This window comes from Primulina tabacum, chromosome 2 (assembly GCF_025594145.1).
Source record: "Primulina tabacum isolate GXHZ01 chromosome 2, ASM2559414v2, whole genome shotgun sequence".
In the NCBI taxonomy this organism is placed as follows: domain Eukaryota; kingdom Viridiplantae; phylum Streptophyta; class Magnoliopsida; order Lamiales; family Gesneriaceae; genus Primulina; species Primulina tabacum.
Window position 1 is genome coordinate 4,545,576 of NC_134551.1, and position 22,777 is coordinate 4,568,352.

General features: G+C 36.0%; 1 protein-coding gene and 1 long non-coding RNA gene across 2 annotated transcripts; both read right to left on the reverse strand.

Moving 5' to 3' along the window:
• Positions 1-241: 241 nt before the first annotated feature.
• On the reverse strand, positions 242-11,766 carry LOC142537310 (uncharacterized). Its single transcript, XR_012818517.1, has 2 exons — positions 10,344-11,766; positions 242-453 (listed from the first exon to the last, which is right to left on the reverse strand). It is a non-coding gene; the product is annotated as an uncharacterized LOC142537310 (long non-coding RNA).
• A 714-nt stretch (positions 11,767-12,480) lies between these two features.
• Positions 12,481-21,320, reverse strand: LOC142526817 (protein fluG-like). The gene is given in 19 exon segments (XM_075631431.1): positions 12,481-12,666; positions 12,984-13,126; positions 13,370-13,552; positions 13,555-13,601; positions 14,131-14,337; positions 15,000-15,145; positions 15,621-15,750; positions 15,831-15,883; positions 15,955-16,075; positions 17,221-17,393; positions 17,790-18,061; positions 18,857-18,905; positions 19,097-19,192; positions 19,277-19,436; positions 19,565-19,667; positions 19,740-19,855; positions 19,965-20,029; positions 20,514-20,765; positions 21,114-21,320. Coding segments are annotated over 19 exon segments (2,544 nt in total). The 5' UTR covers positions 21,279-21,320; the 3' UTR covers positions 12,481-12,603.
• Positions 21,321-22,777: the final 1,457 nt, after the last annotated feature.

Consider the following 22,777-nt stretch of genomic DNA (forward strand, 5'->3'; position numbering starts at 1 on the left):
GAATCATCCCTTTCACAAACCACGATCATGCGAAGAGAGTAGGGGTGATTCCAGCAGGTTCTAGTTAGGTTTTCTAGTTAGGGTTTCTGCTGTAAATCTCAATACTGGTGATATTGTCGAGGCCCGTATTTCGTATTTGAAAATTTGCGGAATTTTTTTAAAATTTTTCTCTTTAAATAAATTACATGCCTCGTTCATAAAATAAATTGATTAAAAAGGTTTAATGTTTGAAATAACAGCGGAAATAAATATTGTTTTGATAAAAAGATTTAATGTTAAAGTAGCAGCGGAAGTAAATATTAATCTCAAAACCACATCTTAAATATAATTCATGAAAATAAAACTGAGTTTGAACATAAAATAAATAAGCTGAAACATGAGGTCCTCGGGTTTACTACTGCTGTCCCACGCTAGCTCACTGGTCCCCGCCCTCAGTCTCGACCTCATCAGTACCTACAACAATCAAGTCTAGTGAGTCTAAAGACTCAACATGCATATATCGTGAATAACAAGTAAATATATCGTAAAATCGCATGCAAAGTAAAAATATCGTATCGTAAAGCGTAACGTAAAAATCGTAGCATGGGTAAGCATAATTACGTGCATAACTTAAAATCGTACGTAAAAGTTTGCTCGATAGAGCCCTGTCATAACATATCATAATGAGACTTTTCTGGTTGAGATAATGTTCTACGCAAGTGGCTCATAACTCCCATAACGTAACGTAACGCCTGATCAGACTAAACCACAGTATACTGGGCGGTAGAGATCATCACAGCCCTTGGACTGGATATCCGTACCCATACATAAACATAAATCGATCGTAGGTCACCGGATGAAGCAATAATCCCATAAGCTGAATCCCATAAGCGTGAGGTGGCCACAAGACATAATGCATGTATCTCAAAAATAAACATTTTCATATTTTTATGCACGTAATATAATTAAAATCCTGTTTTATTTTACCAATTGAGTTGGATCGTTACCAGACTCGCTGCGACCTAACTCTAACATGAGAATCATGCAAATAAACTTAACTTGACCAACACTACAAAATCGAACTGAAAACGAGACAATTACGCCCAACAAACTTAGTATTCAACCATTGCTTCGTACCAACCCGAACCAACACTTAACCATATTTTAGCCATGATTAAAATACACCTAAAATGATGAAATAATGCTCCTAAAAATTGTAAAACTCGAAATTTGGTGAATGGAGGCCAAAATCATGAAACGCTCTTTCGAGAGTCACTTTGGCACATTGCACCGTAAATTCTCGTACGACCTCTAAACTTAACCAAATCACGAACGGCCAAAACCATGACCTTCCTAACTCAATAAGGTACTGTCCAGTCCAAGGCCATAGGCTAAAAGCCAACAAAAACTCTAACACCACCTCTGAACCGAAGTCATGCTGCTGTCCAATATGCGATGGCAGCAGCTGCGCTTGCTGTGTTCGTTTAAGAGACTAATTATCATTGGGGCTTGAACCACAGACCAGAGCCTCTTACCAACATTCTAAGGAGTGGCTCAGACCATGGCTAAGGGCTAAAAGCCAGCCACAACCCAAGCAAAACCGTATAACAACCTGAAACTCCCACCCGAGAAACCATGCTGCGCGCGTGGTGAGTATTGCTGAACTTGCTGTCTTATCTCATTCCAGTGGCCATATGATCGACCATGGCTTGATCTAGACATCATGAGGTGTTGTGTGAACCATGGATAAGGGCTAGAAGCCAACCAAGATCCACCTAAACACTACAAAGTCGAACCAACTCACACACACAACAAAATTCAGAAACTGAAACAGAAGGGCACTTATGTTGTTTGTTGTCCAAACGACTTGGGACATGGTTCAAGCCACTTAGGGCCGACTTGACCACGTCCTATGCTTGCTAGGGAAAGGTCCTAGCCATGGCTACTGGCCCTAGGCCAGTCATGACTCGAACACTACTCCAAACAAGCCAATGACAGTAAATGAAACCCAACTATGACACTTGTTTCTTGCTTGCTAGTTGGAGCATCAAACTCACGGTTTTGGGGTTTGAACCCTTGATCAAACTTGACCCTACACATCCTAGGACATGACCATAAGCAGCCTTGGGAGCCTGGAATCGAACCACACCCTGAAATCATCAAAAACATGCAAACCGTGAAGCATGAAGTGAAAGCCGAAAATCTGTGCAGAATTTTTGTGCATGGTTACTGTCATATTTCGGTTTTTCTCATAAAATCATGTACATGTGACGTTTAAAAATAATTATATGACTTGATTGAAGAGAAAGGAAGCGTATATACATGCCTGAAATTTTTTTGAAACAAAAACAAATCAATTACGACGAACGCAACGCGGCAGAGACGGAGTTCTCTTTTTCTTTCTTACTTTCTCTCTTGTTCTTGTTGCTGAAAGTCACGATTTTGCTGCAGGTTTTGATCTGAAATTTCGAAATGAGAGGAGGGGAAAAGATACTAAGGAATGAAGGGGAAGGTTGCAACTTAAATGGAGAGTTTGAAAGACAAATCAAATCCTTCTATCCTAGTTGCTTGTGAGATATGGAATGATGTGTGATATTATGGGATTGAGGGAATTTAGGGGGAGGTGATGGCCGATTTCCTCATGTCAAATAAGGTAGAAGAATTGCTTAATTAATAATTATTGAAGATTAAATGTGATGGAATTATCTCTCAAGAAAAGATAAGGAAATGAATTAAAGATGGAGAGTTGCCAAATATTTTTAAATCTAACAAGGGGATGGCCGAAAATTTGATGGATAAATGGGGGTAGAATATTGCTTAATTAATAATTATTGAGGATTTAAAAATGTGGGAATTAACTATGCCAAGAAAGGATTAAGGAAAGATATCAATAAAGAGTTACTAAAATTAATCAATTCCTCAAAGTGTGGTGGCCGAATTTCTTGATGAATAAGTGGAGGGAAATATTGCTTAAATATTATATTTTAAATTTTTAAAGTTTTATATATCCATTAAGTATTTTAGTGAATTAAGTAATTAATTAGTTTAGGATAGTAATTATCTTGCATGCATGGCTAATTCTTCAATTAAATTTACTAACATGTTAAGTTACAATTTATTAAATAAAATAAGCCTAGATTAATTTATCTCAATTGGTTACACCTTTTAAATTAGGCTTTTAATTAATTATTGAACCTAAAAGAACTTATTTACTACTTATCTCTAATTACTTAAATAATTTCTTAAACTTTTTTTTCATTAAAATAAATTATTCTTTATCTTAAATAAATTATAGAAATATTTTCTTATTATTAAATTTTATCTCAATACTCCAACTCCAGTCCGGCTTCGCTTATTTAACTGAAAAGATAAAACTAAACTTCTGCGATTAAAATAAATAATCATGACTAAATAAATTTAAAAGAGTGAATTTAAATCCTCATGCATAAAAATTATTTTATTTCAAATAATAGTAATTATGCATGGCTTATACGTAGTCTGATTTAAAGGGGTTCTACAGATATCAATTATTGTAATAGCTTATCTGGTGTAATGCATCTGATTTTATGAATGAAACATTTCATTTTGTTATATTTATTATTATCTACTGATTTTACTTTCGTGATCTAATGTTCTTACTTAATGCATAAAAATCAGAAGACAATAAACAGTAATTATGATAACTCAATTAAACCAAGAACATTACGAAAATAAGAAAACTTATTCTCAAACAGAGGTTTTGTAAAGATATATGCTGCTTGTTGATCAGTAGGGACATATTCCCGACGAATGTCCTTCTTCTGCACATGATCTCTGATAAAATGGTGTCTGATGTCAATGTGCTTCATTCTGGAATGAAATACTGGATTGTGTGTAATTGCTATAGCATTGGTATTGTCACAGAATATAGGTGATTCAGAGGCTTGAACTCCATAGTCCTTAAGTTTTTGTTGCATCCAAAGTATTTGAGAGCAGCAACTTCCAGAAGCAAGGTATTCTACTTTTGCAGTAGACGTGGCTATGGAAGTCTGCTTTTTACTGAACCAGGAGATCAACTTATCACCAAGAAATTGACAAAAATCATTGGTGCTTTTTCTATCCAGTTTGCAACCTGCATAGTCAGCATCTGAATATCCAATAAGATTGAAAGATGAATCATTGGGATACCATAGGCTGACATTTTGAGTACCCTTCAAATATTTCAGAATTCGTTTAGTAGCAGTAAAATGTGATTGCTTAGAGTTAGACTGAAATCTCTCACAAATACAAACAGCAAACATAATATCAGGTCTACTGGCAGTAAGATATAACAATGAGCCAATAAGACCACGATACTGAGTTACCTCTACTGAAATTCCACTCTCATCTTTATCAAGTTTAGTAGATGAGCTCATTGGAGTGGAAGCAGCAGAGAATGTTTCCATGCCAAACTTTTTCAGTAATTCTTTTGTATACTTAGCCTGATTTATGAAGATTCCTGTATCGAGTTGCTTGATCTGCGATCCTAGGAAGAATGTCAATTCTCCCATCATGTTCATTTCGAATTGTTCCTACATTATCTTAGCAAACCTTTCACACAGTTTGGGGTTAGTTGACCCAAAGATAATATCATCAATATAAATCTGTACTAACAGGATATGCTTGTTTTTAATTAATGTGAACAAAGTTTTGTCCACGGTGCCAATTGTGAAATCATGATTGATAAAAAATTGTGAAAGAGTGTCATACCAAACCTTAGGTGTCTGTTTCAAACCATACAAGGCTTTGTGTAATTTAAAGACATGATGCGGTAATAAATGATCAATAAAACCTGGGGGTTGTTCCACGTAAACTTCTTCTTGCAGTAGACCATTTAGGAAGGCACTCTTTACATCCATCTGATAAACTTTGAAGTTCTTGAAAGCAGCAAAAGCTAAGAATATTCTGATTGCTTTAAGCATTGCTACTGGTGCAAAGATCTCATCATAGTCTATTCCTTCTTCTTGTCTGAAACCTTGAGCCACCAGTCCTGCTTTGTTTCTAACAACAGTACCTTCTTCATTTAGCTTGTTTCTAAATACCCACCGAGTTCCAATAACTGCTTGATGAGATGGTCTAGGTACAAGAAACCAAACTTCATTTCTTTTAAATTGATTCAGCTCTTCTTGCATTGCTTCAATCCAACTGGGATCCAGAAGAGCTTCTTCAATCTTCTTTGGTTCATCCTGTGAAAAAAAGTAGCATGTATATATTCATTTATCATTTGCCTTCTGGTTCTTAATGGAGCTGCTGGATTTCCGATAACCAAAGATGGAGGATGTGATTTTCTCCAAATAAAAGGATTTAGAGGGATTTCTTCCTGATTTGGTGGATTTGGATCATGCTCAGGTAAAGCAGTAGTAGGTTCTGGAATGTCAGCTGCTGGTTCTGGTACGTCCTAATTCTGTACGGCTCGTTCTACCATAGGAATGTCTGGTTCTGGATTTTGAATCTTTGACACTTGGTTCTGCATCATCTTCTATATCCATTTCCAGATGAATTTTGTCTAATCTGTTACTTAGATTCGACATGTTAGAAATTTCAGGAGCACTGTTATCTTCATCGAAGACAACATGAATAAATTCTTCAACATTAAGAGTTCTATTATTGAAAATTCTAAATGCTTTGCTTACTGCTGAATATCCAAGAAAAAGTCCAGCATCTGATTTTGAATCAAATGCAGATAAATGATTTTTACCATTATTATGCACAAAGCATCTGCAACCAAACACATGGAAGTATGATACATTAGGCTTACTCCCTTTCCAGATTTCATATGGAGTCTGGTTATGCCTCTTATTGATCATGGTTCTATTTTGTGTATAACACGCTGTGTTGATTGCTTCTGCCCAGAAGCGCTGAGAGATGTCTGCATCTGCTAGCATTGTTCTAGCAGCTTCTTTAAGAGTTATGTTTCTCCTCTTAGCTGCTCCGTTTTGTTGAGGCGTTCTGGCAGCTGAATATTCATGATGAATACCCTATTCATCCAAATATAACTCAAGAATCTTGTTAGTAAATTCAGTGCCCCGATCACTTCTGATTTTCATGACAGAAACTGATTTTTCATTTTGAATCTTTTTCAGAAGCTTGATCAGGAGGCCACTGATTTGATCTTTTCCAGCAAGAAAGATTACCCAAGTAAATCTAGAAAAGTCATCAACAACAACAAGAATATACTTCATTTCTCCTAAGCTCATGATAGGAATTGAACCAAATAAATCCATATGCAATAATTCCAAACACCTTGATGTTGATTTACTAACTTTATTGTTGAAGTTGTATCTCAGTTGTTTACAAAATTGACATGCAGAACATACATGGTTCTTAACAAAACTAATATCAGGCAAACCATCAACTATATTCTGCTTCTTGAGATTATTGATTGACTTGAAGTTAAAATGATTCAATCTCTTGTGCCATAGTCAATGTTTATCACTTACGGAGGCAACTAAACATGTAGGAACATTAACATGATCTATGTTCCATGATACTTTGTAGGTGTTGCCTTCTCTCTTTCCGGTTAAGACTATAGACTCATTAATATCTTTAACTGTGCAGGTATGCTTTTGAAAAGCTACTGAGTATCCATTATCACACAATTGACTAATGTTAATTAAATTGTAACAGAGATTCTCAACCAAGATCACATCATTTATAGTGATGTTACCATGGATAATCTTACCCTTACCCATGATTTTACCTTTTGAGTTGTCCCCAAAAGTTATCTTTTGTCCATTACAACTCATTATTTCTGAAAAGTAGACTCTTCTGTCCAGTCATATGTCTGGAACGTCCGTTGTCCAGATACCATATAGAGCTGTTTATCTTGTCTTTCATCTTCTGTTCCTTGCAAACACAAGTTTTAGTAACTGGTACCCAATCTATTTAGGTCCAAGCCTTATCAGTCTTTTAGGAACCCACATTTGTACAATTTTAGGTGATCTTGTACTTCGGGTATCCCCAGAGGTGCGTGCAACAGAAGGTCTATCAATGTTATTTCTAACAAAATGCATTTTAGGATGTTGTTCTTCCCTTTTGTTTTTATTGTCTGGTCTATATCTCTTCTGAACTGGTCTACAATTATGTACTGATAGTTTTTAACCTTCACAGAGGGTTGTCCACCTGAGTTGAATCCTCTACTGGATCCAGCACTCTGATGGACTCTACTCTTAGGTTCAACATAACCCAGACCATAATGTCTACTTTTGTTCGTCTGATCAACAAACTTTTCAATTTGAACAGTTGGTACTTCTGGTTTATATACCACACTGGATTTAACAAAGTGAATGTATTTCTCTTTGCTCATATCCAGTTTTTTCTTAATACTTGTTTCAGAAATGCTTTCATCATTACTGAATCCGAGACCACTCCTGTCTCCAGATTGCTTCTGTAATTCTTGCATCTTTTCCAATGAAACAGAAGACTTGTTCCATGCATTCACCAGTAGCGATAGCTTCGACTTCATCGTCTGGTAATCTGCATTTATTCTGTCATTCTCAGTTCTCAATTTACATATCTCAACTTTCAGATCATGCAGCTGACTTCTTGAAAGCAAGTAAACTTACTGATTTGATCTTTCAAGTTTTGATTTTCAATTTTAACTTCCTCGAATGACTGAGAAAGTCTTGCGTACTCTTCTACCATGTCATGCAGTGCTTTAACTAAATCATCTCGTGTAAATTCATCAGAATCAAAGTCAAATACCTCTCCATATGTCGAGGCTGACTCAGTGTTCGCCATGAGACACTTGATTTCTTCTTCATCACTATCGCTGGAATGGTTATCTGAGTCAGAAGACTCAGAGCTAGAATCTGCCCACTTGGATTTTAATTTCTTCAGCGATCATTGCTTTGCGATCTCTTCTGGATTTCTTATCATTACGCTTGTACTCCTTCTTCTTCTGGTCATCCTTCTTAGGTTTCGGACAGTCGGCAATAAAGTGTCCGATTTTTCCACAGTTGAAGCATGCCATATCACCGAATGGTGATTCTTTCTTGAAGTTGCGGTTTGGATTTTGGTAAGCTCGATGATTCTTCTTCATGAATCTTGAAAATTTCTTCACAAATAGGGATATTGCATCATTGCTGATTTGTTCAGCAGTCTTGTCAGATGTGCTTGCAGTAGCAGCAGCAGGTGATACACTTGGAACAACTGGAGCAGTAGCAGTAGCTGCAAGAGGCTTGGTAGGTGGATTCGACAAAGGCTCTTCTCCACTTCATACTTCCAATTCGAACTCATAGGCTTTTAAATCTGCAAACAAGTCATGTAGCTCCAACTTGTTCAGATCTTTTGAGACTCTCATCGCCATTGTTTTAACATCTCATTCTCTGGGTAAGGCTCTCATCACTTTGAGTGCCACTTCTCTATTGCCATGTTCCATTCCTAAGGCTGCTAGTTCATTGACTAGGCTGCTAAATCTATCATCAAACTCGCTTAGAGTTTCTCCAGCTTTCATCTTGAGATTTTCAAACTTTTGCATTGCCATAGACAGCTTGTTCTCCTTCGTCTGTTCATTTCCTTCACAGATTTGGATGAGTTTCTCCCAAATCTCTTTTGCTGTAGAACACATTTTGATTTTGCTGAAGGTATTCTTGTCGAGTGTTTTGTAAAGAATGTCCTTAGAGACATTACCTAGATTAGCTTTCTTCTTGTCCTCGCCTGTCCATTCACTTCTATGATTTTCAATCAATTGTGGTGCACCTTCAGTAACAGCAATAGCTGTATTAGGCTTTAAAATCTTCAAGGGACCATATGTGATGACAAACCACATGTCATCGTCCTGGGCTGCAAGATGGGCTTGCATCCTGATCTTCCAATCATCAAAATCTTCCTTTGAGAACACAGGGACTTTGCTAAAATGTGCCATTTCTGTTGTATATTTTCAGAACAAAAGAGACCTGCTCTGATACCACTTGTTGGGGATCGATTTAGAGTTTAGAGTGGGTGATTAAACTCTTTTCTATCTTTGACGTTTTTGCAAAGGTGCTAGAATCCTGTTAGAGATTGTAGCTAGTCTTGTTGGAATAGATTATCATCAGATCACAATAATTAGTGCGGAAACGATCTGATGGTTTGATGTGAAAACGATAAAACAGTAGGCAATAGACAGTAGTTGTTTCTGGAAGTTCGAAGATGAAATCTTCTATGTCTCACCTTCTTCTGTTTCCAGAATGTATCACTAAAAGACTTTGGTTATTACAGTACAACTCTTGTACACACCTAGTTCAGTAGGGCTTACCTTTAGCCTACTGAAACTCTTATTTTCACAAGTCAATGTAATAAAACAAGTTCTGAAAAGACTCTTTTCAGATTACAGACTCTTCTCAATAAGATATACTAAAGTGAATAGCTTGTGAAGAGACAATGAAACAGCAACACAAGATGATCTCAAAAGATCAGATATATGCTATAAAGCGTGTGCTGCTTTTCTGTATATTTGAGCTTGAATATGGTAGTTCTTTGATTGCTCAAAATAACGTTGGATAGATAGAGAATGTGTTCCTTGTTGATAAAGATAATAACGTATGTTCTTTGTTGTCTTCTCTATCCTTTTATATATAGAAACCTTGAATCCAACGTCTATAAACAAAACGGTTTCTTTGACTTTGAGTGAATCAGCTTTATCACCGAAAAAGGTCATGCAGAAAGCTTCAGAATAATCAGTCTTTGTTTTATACCAAAACTAGTAAAACGTATTACATGTCTTTGTACATCATTAAATGTTGCAATTAATGCTAGTATTATGTACAGTAACGGTAACATTAACATTTGTAACGATCAGGTGAAAGACAATAAGTTCTGCTTCTGCTTCTGTTTCGTTCTGCTACTGATTCTGCTAACCGTTCTGTTTAGCTAAGTACTTGATAAGTACTGCTTCTGTTTTTAGCGATACTAGATCTTCTGCTATTATGTTGTCTTATGTTTCTACTATCATGACCTACTGGTTTTGACTCGCATCACCACAATTAAAGTAAGTCTAACAATCTCATTTTCCATGGTCAAATTGTCTCTCATATGTTAGTTCTCTAAGTGGTGAGGTCAGAATACAGTTTTATACCCACTGATGGGGGCCAGACAGAATTTACAATCGTTGTTCCATATCCAACTCGAATCATAACAGTGCACCACAGAATCAGATGTATCAAACATCACTTATCGGAATTTTTTAATGAACTCAGCAGAATCAAAGAACATCGAAAATAGAAGGATATATCGTACATCGATCGAGATTTTATGAAATATGCAATAGCATTTTTCGAAAATGGTTTGACACACATGCAAGCATGTCATGAAATACTTATACAAAGTTTAAGTTACAAAGAAATACATAGCAAAAGCCCACTTACTCTTGGTTCAAATGTACGATTCGAACTTAACCGATACTTGGGTAAAACTTGGGTCGAACACGGGCAGCACCTCGGTCACGATTTGGGCAGTACTTTCACAGCAATACAATGGCCGAATGCAGCCTCTTCTCTTTGCTTGAAGTGGTCGAGACTTATGAGTGATTTGGGAGGATTTTTTGGTGTAGTTTTACTCTAAACCAAAGCCTCTATTTATAGGCCTCCAAAGGTAAGGTGAAGGGTCACTATATTCAATGTCATTTATCTTACCTTAATTTGTCATTATTCATGGTCATTAATCTTCTCTTAATGACACCTACTCATGATCATTAACCTCATATTAAAAACATCTATTCATGATCATTAATCCCTCTTAATTATCATTATTTTGCTCTTAATGTAGGTAGTTTAATGATTGATTTATTGTGGTTTAAATTAGTCATTAAAATGGTGATAAATGGTAGGGAAAAATGATTATTCAAATTTCCAAGATTATGATTGCATGGAACTCCAAAATGTTGTGTCAAAATGAGATGAAATTTCCTATGACATATATAGGTATTCCCATTGCAAGATTTCGGATCTTTACAAATAGAATTTAACAAAATTAGTTATTGGTTGTTTGATTTCCAAATAACGCATGTGCTTTCAAAAATTTTCCGTATGATTTTCCTTGGTGGTTGATGCTATTTGATTCATTTTATAAAATATATTAATTTTATCTGTAGTTTTCTCTTGTTTTTATTTTTCACAACACATGAATTTTTTTAGTCTTGGGGCGCAATACTTTATTTAAATATATTTTTTTAAAATGAATTTTTAACATTATCTTTATCAAAATTAGATCTTGGTTATCCATGAATTTGTTTTTTAAAATAAAAAAAAACAAATAGTTTCACAGCTAAACTTTATCGCATTAATTTGCAATCTAAACTAATCAGATTTTAAAAAAAAAATACATCAGTTGAGGGTCCGAGAAATCAGATTTCTGAGAACCATTTATGATCGAGAGCTTTGTCCGCTGTTATTCTTCCGTTCAACATAAACTATAGATAATCAATAAATATGCAAGTCTAAGCATCAAATGGAGCTTTCAGAAAATAAAAATAACAAATCTCATGAAACCCACTGGACAAAAGCTCGGAACTGATCGATAAGGATAGGCTATGAGATTTGGGTGGGGCGAAGGACGAACCTCGACCGTAGGATTGCCACGGCTGTCGAAGATCTGACGGGCCTTAACGCTCTTGATAGTCGCCATTAGAGAGAGATTGGGAGTGAAGACTGAAGAAGGTCAGGGAAAATAGGACACGTATTTATAGAATAGATTAGGCTTACGGTTCGATCTTGATTAAGTTGCTGTGCTGTTTAACCTGAAACTGTTGATTCTACTTACTCCCGAGTGCCACCCCCTGTCCCAATTATAACCCGGCCAGGCGGCCACTGTCATATTCATTATTGTTCTTCTCATTATTATAATATTCCATATTTTGGCACAATTAAATATTTTAAAATAATTATTATGAATCATGGCCAATTCCTGTTATTAAAAAGCATTGAATGAGATGGATTGATCTCATTTAAATTTTATAAAAAAATAATTTTTTTTAGTATAAAAATTAATAATTTTTCTTTATTTGGATCAGATCGGAGATCTATCACACAAAATTGAATCTTGAGATAATTTCACAGCGGTTTTTGTGCTATTAAAAATACCAACAAAAATACTTCGTTATGACGGTTGAGTTTTGTGATAGATGTCGGTGAAAAATAAATTTTTATATCCAAGTGTATATATATGATTATCAATCTGACCGAACTTATTCCTGCCTAACTGTGAATTCAAATGGAAATTTTCTCTCAAAATTGTAAATGATAAGTATTCTTTTAGTGACAAGGCCGAGATCCAAAGATCGTGATGATCTTGGATTCAAATCTCACTAGCTGAGTGAGATGTTTAATTAGTTAGGTTATGTTTAGATCAATTATCACCTCGTAAAATCATCCTCAAAACCAAAACAGTAACCTGGAACTCCGATTCTCGATTCTCATTCGTGAAAATTAAAAACTAGAATCAGGGGGAGGAACCATGATTTAAAGTTTGGGGAGGTCGCAACGTATAGTACTCTCAACATGTAAATATCTTAAATGGATGAAGGCTAGCCTTCTCTTTTATTAGAGCATTGTGTCAAGAAGCAACGAAAGCGTCAAGTGGGATAATTTAGAGCATACAATCATTTCGAAAATGAAATTAGCAATCACATCAATATCTGTGAATAAGATTCTTCCAGGCATCCTTGTTTTCAGAATAGTACTTGATCTCAGCCTGCGCCATAGGAAATTATAGTCAACTTTTTAACTCGTTCCTGGGCAAGAAAGAAATTTATACAACTTAAACCCGGATCTGGAATATATGGTTGCATAGAGAGTAAATCCTTGCACGTGGATCGCCTTCATTCAGTTGTAAGAAGTTTTTAGTATTCTAGCATGGGAGATTGTAACAGTAGGCAAGCTAGGAATGTATGCCAGCTTAAGAGCACAAGCTGTTGTTCATATTAGTTACTGCTGTTTGCAAATACCTCATAAAAACAAATAAACTTGAATTTATGCATACTAATTGAGTAAGAAATACGTAGTATGTACCTTCCTGACTCCTTTGATGGCAACCAAAAGCTTTTCACCAAGCAAATCTCTCATCACTTGGTCTTTTACAAGTGCTTCTACCGATTCAGAAAGCGACTTTGGCAGCCTTCGCACTTTATCTTTGACATTATCAGGATTGTTTTCTGTTAAAGGGAAATGAAATTACAGATAGCACAATTAAACACAATGCTACTGCTGCAACTTCAGTCAGAGTAATGGAAGTTAGCAACATCTCATACAGAACCAAGGCATTAGCCATTGTATAAAAAAATTATAGCTCGTGTCACCCTGCAACCTCAATTTTTCAAAAATCTTACAACAACCCAACCACTAGGTTTTGATCAATTGATGCTCCCAACAAACTAGATGAGTTATAGAGTACTTACCAATTGGTTCAGGGAAACTAGCATGCCTACGAAGGCCGTCAATTCCAGCAGCAAGTACAGAGGCCAGGGCCAGATAAGGATTTGCACAACCATCCACTACCTTTATCTCAAAGTTGCTTACAGAGCCGTCAGGGGTCCCTGGTGGGCAAGCAGTTCTCAAGGGAGCTTTTCTGTTTTCAGGTCCCAGCAATGATATGCTCCACTCCACGTGTTAGGTTGAATTCGATCATAACTACAGGATTTCGAAATTTGAAAAGAACAAGCAAATCATAAGTTATTATTTCCATTTAGAACCGTAAATAATATTTTATGGATAACCAAATTTAACACTCTTGTGTTGTGTGCCTTTGAACATATGAAGAGATGACACATTCTAAATTGAAATTTTAAGCAACATCTGCTGTTCTGGGTCAATAAAGTCGCAATGTTAACGTGAGATAGATCAGGATTTTAGTCAAGAAAACAATATATGTAACAGTGTAAGGAAGAAAAGCACCAAAGCATCTACACAAAGATTTGGATCCAAGCACAGACTGCACAATTCCACCCCAAACATACAAGTCTACAAACATGGATGCATTGCAACAGTTTATTATTTTCACATCAGGTGACGGAAAAAACTTAAGTCATTATTTTGGATGAGCTGATGCAAGAAAACATCAAGATTTCTACTACACACATTAAGGGGAGAAGTAAGAAAAGTTCAAGAGTCAAAACCAAGGAAATCATATGGATAAAAGGCAGTAATGTCAACTATAAACGTGACTATAAATAGAAAACTGTTTGGAACTGGTGCAGTAAATGCCAATATTGAAGGAAGATGGCTCAATACTCCAGCCATGAACTCCTCCCCAATCTTGGACATTCCATATTTAGTTGATCCTCCATGCGCAATAAATACATTTTCTCCATTCTCAGACAAACTAATGTGCACATGTGATCCAGAGCCATTATCATCCAGTTTGTACCTAGAGGGGATCACATAAACTTATTCGAGAAAGGAGAAGTGTGATAGAGACAGCATATGTACTATAAGGGTCATCTGTAACCAACTTGCAGTAGCTGCCACATCAAAGTTGTGAAGGTACAAATGGTTTTTGATTGTTATGTTTAGTTTGCATGTTGGTGAAAGTGGAATTTGAAAAGGGTCGTCTGTAACCAACTTGCAGTAGCTGCCACATCAAAGTTGTGAAGGTACAAATGAATTTCCGGTTATAATGTTTAGTTTGCATTTTGGTGAGAGTGGAATCTTGAAAAACAAAGACCTTAATTTCTTAGTCTCAAAGCTCTAACATTCTCTCCTTTAAACAACAATTGACTATAATTATACACCTATTAATGTTGATGAAAAATGTGATGCAAAAACACAAAGCCTGCCAAAGGTATATGCCTTTCCCAAATATGGCACGTACTCCCAATAAATCAGATGTTCGACATTCTTAATGTGCTTACTTAAGTTGTGTTCAAAACTCAAGATTTCAAAAATCTCCTATGAGACCATTATCAATTAGCACAACAAAACTAAAAATATTTACAAAAGCTCCTACATTCAATCCTCCTACCAAATGCCTAAAGCAAACAAAGAAAAGCAGCTTGATGATGCATATAAAATATATTTGATGACACTAACTTTGGCACAAAAGTTGCCAACAATCCATGTTTTCTTGCCACAGCCCTAACAACTTCACGAGTAAAAACTAAGTTGTCAGCTGCTGCCTCACAGGTTGTGTAGCCCAATGCAATTTCAAATTGACCATTCCCAGCTTCTGCATGCAACTGTAAAATTTCCGAACATAGAAAATAATAAGAAACTATTTATGTTCGTGAAATTATACCTAGCCATTATTTTAGTAAAATATTGTTAAATGTAAACAAATTTATTAAAATGGACAAGAATAGAAGGAAAAAAATTCTCAACTTTTGTAGGAGAGAAAACCTGAAGAGGGTTTAAAGGAGAAAACTAAGGCCTCGAATCACAATGACAATTTACCAGGAAAACCGCATATCAACTGAGACGCTGGCTTTTGGTACATTGGTAGATAATCAATTCTACAATCATTCTAATAAACACAACATATTTAACAGGCCAGAAATTAAAGAGCCAAGGCCAGGCAAATGTTTTTTGTCATGGCTTCAATATCATATTATTAAGTGGGTTTGAGTCATGATAGTTGGAGCATTCAATCACTCCAATCATATGAGCATCCAGAGCACCCATGCAAAATGGCCTAGAGGGGTAATTTTTACATACCTGCTCCACCACAATATTTAAGGACTGAAGAGAAGCCAAAATTTCATGAAATACAGGGAAAGCGGCATCAAATGATGATGTGGAGCAGTAAGGTGTTTTGTCAAATGGTACCCATTTTTCCTCCCCATCCCTACACAATTCACTACAAATTACAAACTATGCACAAGGAGACTTAGAATAATGAAGAAATCATAAGATCTTCAAACATACACTAGCATACTCCTTAAGAGATAAAACTCATTCTCAAATCCCGCGTTCATTACCTGCAAGACTAGAAGTTTGATATAAAATAACACAAATATTCAAAAACTCCGGAAAAGTGACCAGATATTACCAAGTTAAATTCATCTTTTAAAATTTTAGAAACTCTTCGCAGTGCCTCTCTAGGGTAATACTCCCATGGTACTCCAGGTTTAAGTTGCATATCAGCCAGAACCATCTCCTGCTCTTTTGCCCTGTATGAAAGTAAAATCATAGAGAAACACACACCAAGTCAGCAATATACCTTCTTCTACTTGAACTGCAAAGAAATCACTGTTATTTTCTATAACAACCATAGGCCGTAGGTTGACCCAACATGAGCTTCAGCTCATATCCATGTACCACTATTAGTCATGGACCGTAGATTGGTCCGAAATGAGCCGTAGCCCATGCCCTGGAAAGTGGTCTGTGAGTGACGGTGACTGGATATGAGCTACAGCTCATACTAGACCAACCCACGCCCCATGACCAGCAGTGATGCATGAATATGAGCTGAGGCTCATGTTGGGTCAGCCTACGGCCCATGGTTGGGCCGTAGTGGTGTATGTGTATGGGTTGAGGCTTATGTTGGGTTAACCTGCGACCTATGATCGTTACATTTTCATTTTTTGTAATGACCATGGGTCGTAATGGTGCATGGGTATAGGCTGAGGCTCGTGTTGTGTCAACCTACGACCCATGGTCGTTATATTTTCCCTTCCATCTGTCTTAGTGATTGCTATTTTATGCACATTAAAAAAAAGATTAAGCTATAAATAATTTATGCAAATACAAGAAATATCTTATAGGTCAATTTCAACTTCATGTGGTTTGAGCTAGCAAGGCTGAGATAAGCTCTTCCACGATGCATTATATTTTCATCTGGGAAAGAAAATATCTTCATGGAAATGTGTTTGGTCCCTGTTCCATGGAGCAACAGAACTTGCTTTCTAGATAGTGATATGTGACCGGGAGACCAAAAATGGTGCTAGGGCCATCAAGTACAATACAAAATGTGCATGTATCACATGTAATGGTGCTAAGGCCATCAAGTACCATACAAAATATGCATGTATCACATGTATAATGTGGCTCAACATAGAGGAGAAGTAAATTTCTGCTGTATTAGTACCTTATGTGCCTTACTCTAAGGATGGCATCAACATCAATTACACAAAATCAGAGTGGAACAAGGATGTCCACTCTTCTATTATTTTTAGTTAAATCCAGGAAAGCTCGTTAAATATGCATGTTTCCTAAGACACACATACACATATGTAAATGTATCTTTTTTAACACACACACGCACATGTATCCATGATAAAAGGACCAAGGGAGAGAATAAAGAGAAATTTCCAACCATGGAATCTGGCATTTGGTTTGCATAGCAGGTATGAGTCTGATTTCACCCACTCCAGTTAGATTAGTCTCATCAGCGGGACCATCCATGTGTGAGGACATCCCCATGGATGCACAGGTTAGCCCAACATCATTCTTTGTAACAAGATCATAAAAGCGTTTCTTAGGAATAACCTAATATGTAAAAACCAACAATATCAGAATAGAGTTGCACTATAAATTCCTGTCAAGAGAATATTCGTACATGGTTACCATTCCAAGAGCTACAAAAGAATTCAACAGACTAGTTGACACAAATGGTGAAGATAGAAGCACAGTGCATGCTTACAGTGCATTTACCCAAATGATGTTGGAGCTACAAATAAAAAAATTCAGAAACAGTCTAGGCCTGGTGAATAGAGAAGTGAAATAACACAGAGTGAATTTGGGTGCTTGGAATGGATTTTTAATTACAAAAGTCCTTTATACTCAAAGGCGGATGATGTATGTTGAAACTAGAGCGAAGAAAGATGATAAAGAAACTTCACGACAATGAAGCTTCCAGTGATATATGAAAGGAAAAAGTCTTACGCGGCATCGATGCTGCCCTGAAGCATCAACCCACATAATACGAACAAAAGTAATAACTGGAGTAGGAGAATAGTCATCTATCTTCAGAAAGGAAGAGCCTGTCATCTTATCCAAATCAAGAGACATTGAAGCAGATTTAATCTTGTATAGTTCTAGTGAATTTTTGGAGAATATATCCTTAACAGCATCAAGAGCTTCTGGAATTGAAAGATCTCCGTCAATGCATGCATCTCGCAGAACAGCAAATACAATCTCCCGGGATTTTTTCGCACCTATCCAGGTAATCACACCAAAGTACACAAAATTAAAACTGCTGATTAAGCTGCATAAATTATCTTAAGTAGCAATAATCCTACTAATCATACATAACCTAACAAATGAAAACACTAAAAACTCTAATGTAGCCTATTGATGTAAAGATGTTACTCTACTACACTAAAATTCTGAAAGCACCCTATCAAATTTAACTAAAAGCATCATACAAAATAATATCTGGCTAATGCTTCGTTTGTAGGGTATGGTAAAAAAATGTTGTGTAAATTAATGATAATTGGAAATGAAAGAAATACTAATTAAAGACAAAATTGCGGAAAAGCAGTTATCATTTATCACCATGAAAACCTGAGCAAATACAATTTGAGAAAATGCCCAAAAATGCGATAAAAAAATTATTGAATCTGCTCGATTCTACGGATTTACAGCCATTGCATTCTATTACAACAAAGTGTGGAACATGGGAATGTATGAGTAACTAATCAACCAAACTTCAAAGCATTGCTCAGTAGGAAAAAAAGTTTTATTCAAAATCTCAAAATCCATTTTGATTCATCATCGGGACCAAAATCTCAGCCATGATTATTGAGACACTGAAGAGCCATTTTTCATTTATGTCATTTTATTTTGGTCCATTACAAAAACGAGCACTATTCCTAGAAGATGTTGCTACTGCAACAAGGAAAACGTCATATTCTATACACAGCTGGAATTATTGAAAACGTTATTGAGTTGTCGAGGAATATACAGTTTCATGTGATAGAGAGCATGATACAAGGTTCAAACTGACCAACCTAAATAGAAGGTCTCAGGAAATGCATAACCATCAGTGCTGAACATTACCTGAAATGACAAAACATTTGTTTTCAACTTAGGAGAACACATAAATTTCATCTAGTGACTAGACTGCTAACATGGAACCGGTTATTATGGTCCTGGAATTCAGAAATATTCATGTGTTTTCTTCGTTAGAATCACATTTAATGCCTGCAAAATCTAATCATCGAACATATTCAGAAGTGTATGAACTTCACCTTCTTTATTGGTGCTAACTCCAAGAGCTCTTTCACCGAGGATAGCATCCCGTGGAAGTTAAGTTTGGGAACTGCCAGCCCAAAGTCCAGATAGACCTACAGCAGAAGGTTTCCAACAATAAACGTGACTTTAATGTTGTGGACTTATTTATACGCATGACGAAAACTTCATGACCTCACCTGAGGGTACAAAGAGGCCAAAAATGATGCTTCCTTAGTAAATTGGTAAGAAGCGTGCAGAAGCACAATTCTACACTTCCTGAATCTACTGTCCTCTAGAAGACTACGAAGATGAAGGGGATTGGATAGCCTCAGGTCCAGATCTTTGTCACCAAAACTAATGATAACCGATTAAACAATAAGTCGATTGCTGAAGCAATAATGTATTGCAATTGTTGAAATCACTGAGTTTAAATAAAAACACACAAATAAAACATATTCTGATATTCATTAATCGTTACCCTGTGTGTGTGTATCTGCATCGGCAGGTCAAAACATTGGGCAACCTCCAATGCATGAATGAAGATGTGATCAATAAAGTTTTTGTTCTCGATCCGGATAGGGCTTCCAGCTGGAAACATAAACCTATCATACTACTTTGAGAACTCAGGTTTCCATCACATATCCAGTATGAAAGGCATACCTTGCAAAATATCATTAAGGCTCTCTTCAGCGTCTTTCTTTGAGACTTTTGTATTAATTTCGAGTCCACTGCGGTATGCAGCTATACTTTTAAAGCCTACGATTTTATCAGCTTGAGTAATGTTAGATAAGGATATCAATAAAGAACCTAATGATTCATTACAGAATCACAACACTTGGTCCCAAAAACAGTGTTTTGCAGATATTAAATAAATGAAAAGGATATGACTTCAATTTGTCCACAAATATTTCTGTAAATGAATCCAGTGTCCATGTCCCGCTAGCACTGCCCTAATTAGGATTCACAGGAGAAATCGAATATGAAGAACAATCAATTGATGAATAAAGAAATTGGACTTTAGAAAAGCTATTCTGCATAAATGTTGATCGGTTGAACAACCAGAACAAGGTTAAGATGATGCTACAAATGCATAAATTAAAGGATAAAAGTAAAATGGCTGACTCAATAAACTTATAATGGTGTGATAATAGGAAAAAAGGCCATTTCCAATTTATCACTTTTTTTCTCGATCAAGTTAACATTCATCATAAAAAACCTGAATGACTTTAAAAATACATATATAGTGAGGCATTTTAAAAAATTGCCTTTAAAATGCCCTCCTGAGATATGAATTTAATTCCGTGCATTTAGAGTGAGCTTGGTGTGGCCTTACAGGCAAAAGAACCTGAGGAGATGAAGATTAGACAAATTTGTGGGGAATGGGGGTACTGAGTGGACGTTGCAGCTAAGCCCAAAACAAAAGGAGTATCTCACCTCATCAAGAATCTGCTCAGCCACACTTTCAATTCTTAATATTCTACCAACATATGGTACAAAGGCTTTGTGCCATTCAATATCGTGTTTTTTGTCCAACTCGAGTCCATCAGCAATCAAAACGGTATAAATTCCAGCAGCTTTAAGGCACTTCGCAGTGATTGCTTCCACTCCAGAGTTGGCGCGATATTCTTGAACAGCGCTCAAGGATATCTCCGAACCATAGAGTTCAGCAATTTCTTTCAAGCTTCTCTAAACGTACAGTAAAACATTTTGGTTAGAAAAAAAATCTCAAAGATATTATTACCATCAAAAGAACATCATGCTCGGAAAATGTCGATCATACAATACAACTCATTCGTTCAGTTTCACTCACCCTTCTCTTTTCCTAGGTGAATTGTTAGATATGAAATGACGAAAGAGAGAAATGCAAATGTTTGTGTTTCTAAACATACTTTTGCTAGAATCAATAGAAAACGAGCATCGGATCATGAAGTCAAAACGTTTAAAGATTTCGATTTCAACTTTCAAGTGGAACAGAGTAACGATTCCTAGAAACAAATATGAAACTGATATGTTGACTTGGGATTCCACACCAACCTTGAAGTTGATAGTGTGGGGTGCGTAGGATAAGGCATCGCCAGCGGCCTCGGAGAAGCAGTTGAGGAACGGGAAGGCGGAGTCGACCGCCACAATGTTGTGAGCGTGCGCATCCACTAGCTCCGCCGTCTTGATCGCCGCTTTCAACTCTGCAAATCTATCCATTCTCTCTCTCACCTGTGGATATTGACCGTGTCTGAACTTCTATCTATACACAGGATGTAAACTATCAAGTATAAATAGTATCAGGATTGACCTTGGTTTGTTTAAGATTATTTGAGCCTCGAGCTCGATTCGAGCTTTTATTATCAGGCTCGAATTTGGTTTGTGTCGAAATTACCAAGCTCGAGAAAAGCTCGAGTTCGGCTCGTTAAAAGCTCGTTTAGCATGTTAATAAAGTCAGGCTCGAGCTTGATTCATTAATAACTTGTTTAGCATGTTTAACAAGCCTGGCTTGACCTCGGCTCGTTTTCGAGCTCGTAAAGCATAAAATTGAGCTCGAGTTTGAGCTTGATTCGAGTTTGTTAAAAATTAAATATATCTATAAACTAATTTTAAATCAGACATAAAAATGTAAATTCATTCATAAATAACCAAAACGACACAAATAAGAGCTAAAAACATAAATCAATATATTATTGAACATTCCAAAATAATACATCTAGAATATTCATCATACACTGATATCATCATATAAATAACAATGAAATAATTTCACCCATTTAATACTTCAACTAAGTCTGGTGAGAAAGTAAGGAGGACGTCGAAGAATCCATTAAAATCAGGAATTACAAAATCATCTTCCAATAACAACTAGTCAAGTATCCTGCAAAGTTCATAATAACATTAGTACTAATATTTTTATTTGTCTTGTCTTCAATTCCTTCCATTGATATTAATACTAATATTTTTATTTGTCAACTCAACAAATGAGTCAAACTCAAGCTTACGAGCCACCTAAACGAGCCGAGCTCGAGCTCGAGCTCGCGAGCTTATTATCAAACATGTTTGCGAGCTCACGAGCCGAATATCTTTAGGCTTGAGCTTGGTTTGATTAATTTTTCGAGGTCAAAATCGAGCTTGAGCTTGGTTTGATATGATTAACAAACGAACTCAAACGAGCTTTTTATCGAACCGAACTTCGAATAGCTCGCAAACAGTTTGGTTCATTTACATCCCAGTCTATAGCAAATCAGTAGGAACAGATTTGCAATGGTACTAACGGCCCTTTAGTCAAAGCCTTTGGGTCAAATGTACGACTTCATTTATATTTTAAGATTTTATTTAAATAAACTCGTGATTTTTTCAGCTTGAATTATGAAAGGCTGAGAGTCTATTATCATATTAATTTAATTAAGGGTATTTTGTGTCTCTTTTGCAAATTACAGGGATGCTGATTGCAAATTTCCTCAAAAAATAAAATAAAATAAAATTACGAAGGAAAATTTACCGACTTTATTTTTATTGAAAATTGAGTTAAAAAGACAGTGTCAAACAATATAAATTTTGAATCAATCTATTTAAATGTTTTTGTTTTAGTCGATGATTTTTTTATTTATATAAGATAAATTACAAAAATCTACAGTATATCTTTACTATATATAAAGGTTGGATTTAATAGAGACAAAAATAGATACTAACTTTTTTCTTTTAACTTTACTCTT